Source organism: Nicotiana sylvestris, chromosome 6, assembly GCF_000393655.2.
Source record: "Nicotiana sylvestris chromosome 6, ASM39365v2, whole genome shotgun sequence".
Lineage (NCBI taxonomy): Eukaryota > Viridiplantae > Streptophyta > Magnoliopsida > Solanales > Solanaceae > Nicotiana > Nicotiana sylvestris.
The window spans coordinates 56,940,860-56,950,236 of NC_091062.1; the positions used below are offsets into that span (position 1 = coordinate 56,940,860).

Here is a 9,377-nt window from a genome sequence, read left to right on the forward strand (position 1 = left end):
GATAGTAACGTGACTTGTGTCTCCCAATCTTCAACCTCTGAGTCTTGGGTCATTAATTCAGGTGCATCTGATCATATTTCTGGTAACAAATCTCTTTTCACTAGTATTTCATATTCTCAATCTCTTCCAACAGTCACACTGGCCAATGGGTCTCAAACCATGACAACTGCAATAGGTCAAGCAAGCCCACTTTCTTCCTTACGTTTAGATTCAACTCTTTATGTTCCTAATAGTCTTTTTAATCTCATAGCCGTTAGTCGCTTAGCCAAATCACTTAAATGCGTTATTATATTTCCTGATGACCTTGTTTTTATACAGGAACATAGTACGGGGCGGATCATCGGTACCGGGCGTGAATCAGATGGACTTTATTACCTTATCCTTGCAAAATCACATGGACTCACATCTTGTCTTCCTTCAATAACTTGTCTTGTTACCGATTCACCAGATTTATTACATAAACGGTTGGGACATCCCAATTTGTCAAAACTTTAGAAAATGGTACCTGGTTTATCTCACTTGTCCACTCTAGAGTGTGAGTCATGTCAGCTTGTTAAGCATAACAGCTCCCATTTCCCTCGGCGTCTTGATAATCGAGCAGAGTCACCTTTTACTTTAATCCATTCAGATGTTTGGGGTCCTAGTCGAGTCAGTTGCCTTGGGATTCCGCTACTTTGTCAGTTTCATTGATGATTATTCCAAGTGCACTTGGATATTTCGGATGAAAAATCGGTCTGAGTTGTTTTCTATTTTCCAGAACTTCCAGGCTAAAATTCAAAATCAATTTGGAGTTTCTATCCGCACATTTCGTAGTGATAATGCCCTAGAGTATTTGTCTAACTCATTTCAGCAGTTTATGAACTCTCATGAGATTATTATCAAACATCTTGTCCGTACACATCTCAACAAAATGGGGTAGCTGAAAGAAAGAATAGACATCTTATTGAAACTGCACATACCCTACTCATACAATCTCATGTACCGTTGTGTTTTTGGGGAGATGCAGTTCTTACATCTTGCTATCTTATTAATCGTATGCCATTTTCAGCTATCCAAAATCAAGTGTCATTCTCTGTCCTGTTTCCCCACTTACCTTTGTTCTCTCTTCAACCCTGTGTCTTTGGAAACACGTGTTTTGTTCATAACCTTACTTTAGGAAAAGATAAATTAGCTTCTCGTGCTCTTAAGTGCGTATTTCTGGGTTACTCGAGAACGCAAAAGGGGTATCGATGCTATTCTCCTGACCTCCAGCGGTACCTTATGTCCGTTGATGTTACCTTCTTTGAAACCCAATCATACTTCACAGGTCCAGGTAATCACTTAGATATTTCTGAGGTGGTACCGGTTCATCTTTTGGAGATTCAGTCATTATCTCCCATTCATCTTCCTCTACAGCTCCAATTGCAGCTCCACCACCTACAGCTCCAGTTGCAGCTCCACTACCTATAGCTCCAGTTGCAGCTCCACTACCTATAGCTCCAGTTCTACCACCTATAGTTCCAGTTACACCATCTAGTCCAGTTCAACCTTCTGCAGCTCTACCACTCTTGACTTATCATCGTTGTCCACGTCCAGCATCAGGCCCAGGTGATTCACGTCCTGCATCATATTCTACACCTAATGTGGACTTGTCTCCTCTTAGTCAACCAATTGCACTCCGCAAAGGTGTACGATCCACACTTAATCCTAATCCCACTATGTTGGTTTAAGTTATCGTCGTCTGTCATCACCTCATTATGCTTTTATATCATCTTTGTCCACTGTTTCTATCCCTAAGTCTACAGGTGAGGCACTATCTCATCCAGGATGACGACATGTTATGATTGAGGAGATGTCTGCTTTACATGCGAGTGGCACTTGGGAGCTTGTTCCTCTTCCTTCAGGTAAGTCTACTGTTGGTTGTCGTTGGGTATATGCGGTCAAAGTTGGTCGGGATGGCCAGGTTGATCGGCTTAAGGCTCGTCTTGTTGCAAAAGAATCCACTCAGATTTTTTGGCTTGATTATAGTGACACTTTCTCTCCCGTGGCTAAAGTGGCATCTGTTCGTCTCTTTTTGTCCATGGATGTTGTACGTCATTGGCCTCTTTATCAGTTAATCATTAAGAATGCTTTTCTCCACGGTGATCTTGAGGAAGAAGTTTATATGGAGCAACCACCTGATTTTGTTGCTCAGGGGGAGTCTAGTGGTCTTGTATGCCGATTGCGCAGGTCACTATATGGTTTGAAACAGTCTCCCTGAACTTGGTTTGGTAAGTTTAGCATAGTTATTCAGGAGTTCGGTAGACTCGTACTGAAGCTGATCACTCTGTGTTTTATCGGCATTCTGCTCCTAATCTGTGTATTTATATGGTGGTTTATGTTGATGATATTGTTATTACTGGCAATGATCAGGATGGTATTACTAATCTGAAGCAGCATCTCTTTCAGCACCTCTAGACTAAGGATCTGGGCAGATTGAAGTATTTTCTAGGTATTGAGGTCGTTCAGTTTAGCTCAGGTATTGTTATTTCACAACGGAAGTATGCCTTAGACATTCTTGAGGAGACTGGAATGATGGGTTGCAGACCTGTTGGCACTCGTATGGATCTGAATGCTAAGCTTCTGCCTGGATAGGGGGAGCCTCTTAGATATCCTACGAGATGTAGGAGGTTGGTTGGCAAATTGAATTACCTCACAGTGACTAGACCAGACATTTCTTTTCCGGTGAGTGTTGTAAGGCAGTTTATGGATTCTCCCTGTGATAGTCACTGGGATGCAGTTCACATTCTTCGGTATATGAAGTCAGCTCTAGGCAAAGGGTTACTATTCGAGGATCGAGGCCACAGGCAGATTGTTGGATACACAGATGCTGATTGGGCAGGATCACCTTCTGATAGACGTTCTACGTCTGGATATTGTGTTCTAGTAGGAGGTAATTTGGTCACTTGGAAGAGCAAGAAACAGAATGTAGTTGCTCGATCTAGTACCGAAGCCGAATATCGAGCCATGGCTAGGGCAACGTGTGAGCTAGTTTGGGTCAAGCAGTTGCTCAAGGAGTTGAAGTTCGGAGAAATCAACAAGATGAAACTGGTGTGTGATAATTAAGTTGCTCTTCATATTGCGTCAAATCCGGTGTTTCATGAGAGGACTAAATACATTGAGATCGATTGTCACTTTGTCAATGAAAAGATGCTCTCAGGAGATATTGTTACAAATTTTGTAAAGTCGAATGATCAACTAACAAATATTTTCACTAAGTCTCTTACTGGTTCTCGTATTAGTTACATCTGTAACAAGCTCGGTACATATGATTTATATGCACTGGCTTGAGGGGGAGTGTTAAGTAGTTAGTCATGTATATAGTGTCCTACATCGCGAAGTAGATACCTGTTATTATGTAATCACTGTATATAAATAGGGTTGTACAACACTTTAATTAATAATAAGATTTTTCTCCCATGCATTCTCACAATATAGAACTAAAACTTATAGCAATGAATTTCTTTGTTTTCAACCATGATTTCCATTAAACATCATACCTTTTTCTGTAACACCTTAGACAAAAGACAAGAGAGATGTTGCGTATATAAGGAAGCAAAGCCTTAGACCATAGTTTCACGTTTTAAAGCCGTGCAATCCTAGGCTCAAACTGGAATATATATATATATACTAGTCTCAAGGTACGCGCGATGCACATGTATTCTATCTCAATGAGTGCTAATTTATTTAAAATTCGTGTTTAAATAATAAAATAAAAGTATAAGTTCCTAAAGATAATTATATATGTTAAATGTGCATAATAACTCAATAAATAAAGAAGCTCTCGTAAAAATCCTCAATCATAAGTCAATAATTCAACTTAAAATTTATTTCAGTTTAATAATATTATAACTTTAATTTCACAAGTTATCATGCTTCCTTTTTCAGTTTCAGCAAGAACAAGTCCTTAAAAACCTTATAATTTTAATTTTACAAGCTATCATGCTTCCTTTTTCAGTCAGCAAGAACAAATCCTTAAAAACCTAAATAGTGCTGAAGGATAACTTAAAATATATAATCAGGCAACTAATAATCTACAACTTTCATATGATCACAAAATCAAATTAAATAGCAATAAAAAAATACATTTAAAAGGATACTAAAGCAAGCTTGTGAGAGAATGTATAATTGAAAGAAGACTTTTCCATGACATATTAACTCCAGAGAATGACTTAGAATTAGAATTGAAAAAATAGTAGTCCGGTGAATAAGGCATCCCGCATAATTTAAGTGAATGATTTATATAAAGTAAAATTTTAATATTTTAAAGTTCTAAGTATTAGAAATTTTAGTCCAAATAATAAAAAAAATTAATAAGTAAAATTTTTATTAATTTTAAACTTCTAAAAATTATAAAAATAATTAAATGACTTATTAAATGAAGTATTTTTATATAATAATTAACATTAATTTGGAGGGACTTCAGATTTTCTTTTTTGCTTGTAAAGATCAAGTTTAAAATGGAAAAAAGCGTTAGTTTTAAATTTTAGTCTTTTATTATAGGTATTTTATTAAATAATCTAGAATTGAAAATATAATAAGCACATTATCTCTTATTAATAAAAGAAATGGAAAACAAACGTGATAAAAGTAAGTCCTATAAATTAGGATTCATACCTATTTTAAACAAGGAAGTATTTAATATACAAAATATAGTTAATTTTGAAGTCCTAAATTTTAGGCAAATAACTTGTATTACTATTTTATCCAATATATAATATTTTTTTAAAGGGTAAAAAAGGCGAACGATATTTCGTTAAGGGCCTTCGTGCTTTTAATATAGTATATATATATATATATAAATGTCCTATTAACTCAAACATAATAGCTAGTTAGAGGTTTCTTTCTTGGATCTGCGTACTTCAACGTCTCACCTGCATTTATTTATTCAATCTTTAATTTAGGCTTGACAGGGTTTGTTCGATCTCTAACTAAGGATTGACTAAGTAGGAACCTTAGTCTTTAGGATCAATTGCATCCTTCTTAAGGCTACTATCAATGTTAGTTTCATGATACACCGACTTCATGTTTTTGGCTGAAAAAGGAGGTTGTCAGAGGCACATTATTACATGTTTATAAGTTTAACGATGTAAATGCAGCAAACTGTAGTTTTTTTTTTTTTTTGGGGGGGGGGGGGGGGGGGAGGGGGCTGTTTCTTTAACATTAAGGACTTGTTGCAGTTAACTTTATTTTTTAATTCAACTTAGATAGAATGCAAAAAAGGGCTTCCAGCATGACTTTTCATGACTTGTACTACATCAATACTAGAAATTACTGCTACCTCAATGGTTGTGCCATCATAGAGTGCTATCATATTTCCTTTTCCCCTTTTCTTTTGGCGATGAAGTACACTACAGTACTATTGTAACTTTTATGAACATTACTCGTCAAACATGACAATATTAATTCATAGGCTTTAATTTTCATTCTTTTGGGATCCTTTACCTCATTACATTCAACACTGACTTTTATAGGGTGCTTGTTAGAAGATATTTGGTTGGAGAGCAAGCAAAAGGACTTTTGAAACTTACTGCTAATAAAATATTAATAAATGTATGGATTCTGATTCTCTAACTAACTTTTAACTAAAGGAAAAACAAACTGCTAACACAGATGATTTTTGTTGCCCTCTTTAAATATCTTGTGCATTCTTAGTAATTGAAGGAAGAAAGGGGGTCTTAGTAATTGACGAAGGGCAAAAATTACAAGGTCTGACACAAACTTCTATCTATTCTTCAGATTCTTCTTTTGGCCACAAGAAGAGTTAAATGTTGCCCTCTATTTTTTGCTTCTCCTAAGTGATTGGCTTACACTCCTTTAACCTTTAAGTTCAGTTTCCTGTTAATGCTAGTGGTTACTCACTTTCCTTTTTCTGCTTGCATGCTATTAAAGTAATAGTTTTATGTGGATATTTGAGAGATCTAATAAATTGAATGGTTATGGCACAAGTATAATTTCAAAATTTGATGTTAGCCGTCGATTTCCGCAATTCCTATTGCTAATGGTCTATTCTACTTCAGATGGATGTACGTGGATCCCTTGCAGATCTTTTTAATATGCAGTTGAACCCGCTGTTGGCTTAAGACGTATGGAGAGCCAAGTGAGACGGGATCTTCTATGAAGAGCTTGGGAGAGGTTGGAGTAATAATTGATGTACTGCAGCTGTAATACTTTTCTCTACTGCTTTTCTCAGCATCTCATATTTTAATAGTTTCTTCAGGTTAGATTTAAGGGGTTATAGAACAATCTCCCTCCTGGAATATGATCCCGTTCACACTTTATGGATGTACATCGTTATTAAAATGACAATTGACCATCATTTGGCCTCACAGGGGAGGCCGGCACGATAAAAAGCCTCTACATGTGATGTCCAAAAAATGTAAACATGTAATTTAGTAAATTATAGCCCATTGTGGGGTGCAACCAATGTTATTATCTTTTTTATTGTATACAGCTTCCTTATTTGGCATCCCATAACTCTACTTGGATCCTCTGTTTTGGTGCATATTGGACCTGTAGCAATTCTTGTATGTATTCAACGGTGGTAGTTTGAGCTATAAGTAGAATGGCTATGAAATGAATTTTAACCCGACCAAATAAAGCGAACCAATCGCACTAAATCTTGTTTGAACCAATTATTAGGTTTTGGTAAAAACGTAAAGACTTTGAGGTAAGCCTATAGCCTTATCGAATAGAGAAAATTTTACTTTATACCCATTAATTCTAAACTATTTACCCTTTAATGCTTAGACCCAAATTATTTACTACTCCTATCCATGGGGCCCAAACCATTTACCCGGCACCTTCTAACTTCCAAGTTCCCATTGTATACGTCTTCTTGTACTACTAAAGGAGTATTACTTTTCATAAATATTCATCAATACAAGAAGAATAAGCCTGATCTCTCGGAAACAAAGATAAGAGTCTCATCTTTGTCAACGAACTGGCCGTTAAAATTAACGGAGGAACCATTGGTAAGGCCGTGCTTAGTGGGATATTGGGTACTATGGAGTGGAGAATCAAGGAAAGAAAAGGGAGATTTGAGGGAGAAGATATCGAAGCCGTAATTGGTTCTGCCAACGGTGAAGAAGATAATAAAACATGTAGTGACTCTGAATCCATAATGTTGTTGATTTGCTTTACAGCTGGGAAATGGTATCTGTTGTTAAAGAGAAATATGAGCTGCAATTGTGGTACTTGAGAAAGGCGACGGAGTGTAGGTAGGTGGAAAGTGTTAGCGTTAGGCATGACGTTTCTTCTTTTGTTTTGTTTTGACTAAATGGGAGAGATAAAAGGTTTCCCTTTTTACCTTGTGCTGTCGATCCTCTCCGTCTAAATTTTTATGTGTATTTGAAATTTTGAATATTCACCATTGTTGGACTTGAAGCTCTAGAGTTTAAAAATTTTATTTTGAAGATTTCTTGTTTGATTCAAAGTAAGTGCTATTAAATATTGTTTATAATACCTTTAGAAGTTCATACTGAAATTTGATAGCGTTTGGAGCTGATTTGAGGTAATTGAGATCGAAATTTTCAGTTGAAAATCAAAGAAGAACACAGCTACAGTATACCGCTACGGTATACAATATGATGTAGGAGTATATAGCTATACTGCAACAGTATACTATTATAGTTTACAATATACTGCAACGGTATATTGTAATAATCGAAGAAGAACACAGTTACCTAACAGTATACTGCTACAGTATACAATATACTATAGGAGCATATAGTTATAACTTATACTGCAACAGTATACTATTATAGTATACAATATATTGTTATAGTATACTGTAATAGTATGCAATATATTGTAACAATATGCTGTAATAGTATACAAGATACTATAGTAGTATACTTATTACTCGTAAATTCACTTGTCTTTTTCCTTTTAATTTGCTTTAAGCTTGTACCCAACATGAGAGACAAATTGAAAGTGCAAAAATATAAAATATTATAGTATGCTATATAATGTAACAATATACTCTTACAATTAGATCTTTTTAGAATTTTTTGAAATTTTTATTGACAACTGATATTATTTCAGTTTAATAATTAAATTAAACTTTTTTTAACTCTTTGCGTATAGTTGTATACCTTGTTGGTATAGCTATATACTATACTGGTATCATATGTTAGTTAATAATTTTTTGGTTGTATTAGCTATATTTAATTGGTACACAATTTGATTTTTCTTTAGTAATAATATAAAAAAAAGAATAATAAAAAATAGTGAAAATAGTAAATGAAATTAGATTATGAAGAGAAAAGGAATATAAAAAAAAAGTTAAATGAAATTAGAATAGGAAAAAAAAATAAGAAGAAAACTAAAAAAAGAAAAAGGAAAAAGAAAAAAAAAGGAAAAAGAAAAGAAAAGAAGCATAGAAATAAAAAAGAATTGAAGAATAAATAAAAATTCCCCACAAAACCTACTATAGGTAGGAAATGTAATTAGTTTATGGATAGAAAAACAAATAAATAGACAATAAATAGTTTTATTTTTATGAGTTACTGTGTCAAAACCCCTATCGAATAATCAGGCAAGGTTGTGTTTTTGATTTGTACAACATACTGAAATAATGTGGGATTCAACCTAATTGCATTATGTTTAAATATTGTCACATTATACTTGAAAACATAAACAGTTTGCAGCTGCTCAAGAAGCCACTGGAGAAGGCACATGGTAGTGGACTTGTGGTAGCTGATTTGGTTTTGGCCTACTCCATTCTTGAGCCACAGTGGAGAACCGGGAGAAATTCAAAAATAGCCAAATTTATAACTGGTCGTTCAAAAATAGTCCAGTTTCAAAAGTAATCGAAATTTAATCACTTTTCATGTAAAGATAAATTTGAGAGAAAACACTATTCAAAACCCGGAAAATACGTCAGTATATTATACCGGAGTCCCAGCATAAGTATGCTTGAACTCCAGCTTATTATAGTGGAGTTCCAGGATAAGTATGCTGGAACTCCAGCATAATATGATGGAGTTCCAGCATAAGTACACTAGAACTCCAGCATAATATACTGGAGTTCCAGCAAGTATAATTGTCCAGTATAATATACTGGGGTTTGGAGCACCGATGCTCCAGTCTCCAGTATATTATACTGGAGTCAGCAAAGTATACCGGTCCAGTATAATATGCTAGAGTTCATACATAGGTGCACCGAACTCCAGTATATTATGCTGGACCGGTCTCTGTTGCAGCAAAATAGTGGTTATTTTTCATTGACTTCGTAAATGCTGGCTATTTTTGAATGATCGTCCGAAAACTGGTTATACCGTGCTATTTTTACCGGAGAACTCGATTTGAAAGAAAGTATGGGTTAAGCAATGACAATAGTTTATTAAAAAGATAAA

The 9,377-nt window shown here is 35.1% G+C and overlaps 1 protein-coding gene across 1 annotated transcript in view; it reads left to right on the forward strand.

The window, feature by feature from the left end:
- LOC104246226 (brefeldin A-inhibited guanine nucleotide-exchange protein 5) overlaps positions 1-6,487 on the forward strand; it is a 58,598-nt gene extending 52,111 nt beyond the window's left edge. The window contains exon 34 of the mRNA XM_070150128.1: positions 6,039-6,487. Coding sequence (XP_070006229.1) covers positions 6,039-6,101 — 63 coding nt within the window. The 3' untranslated portion in view covers positions 6,102-6,487. The remainder of the gene's footprint in view (positions 1-6,038) is intronic.
- Positions 6,488-9,377: the final 2,890 nt, after the last annotated feature.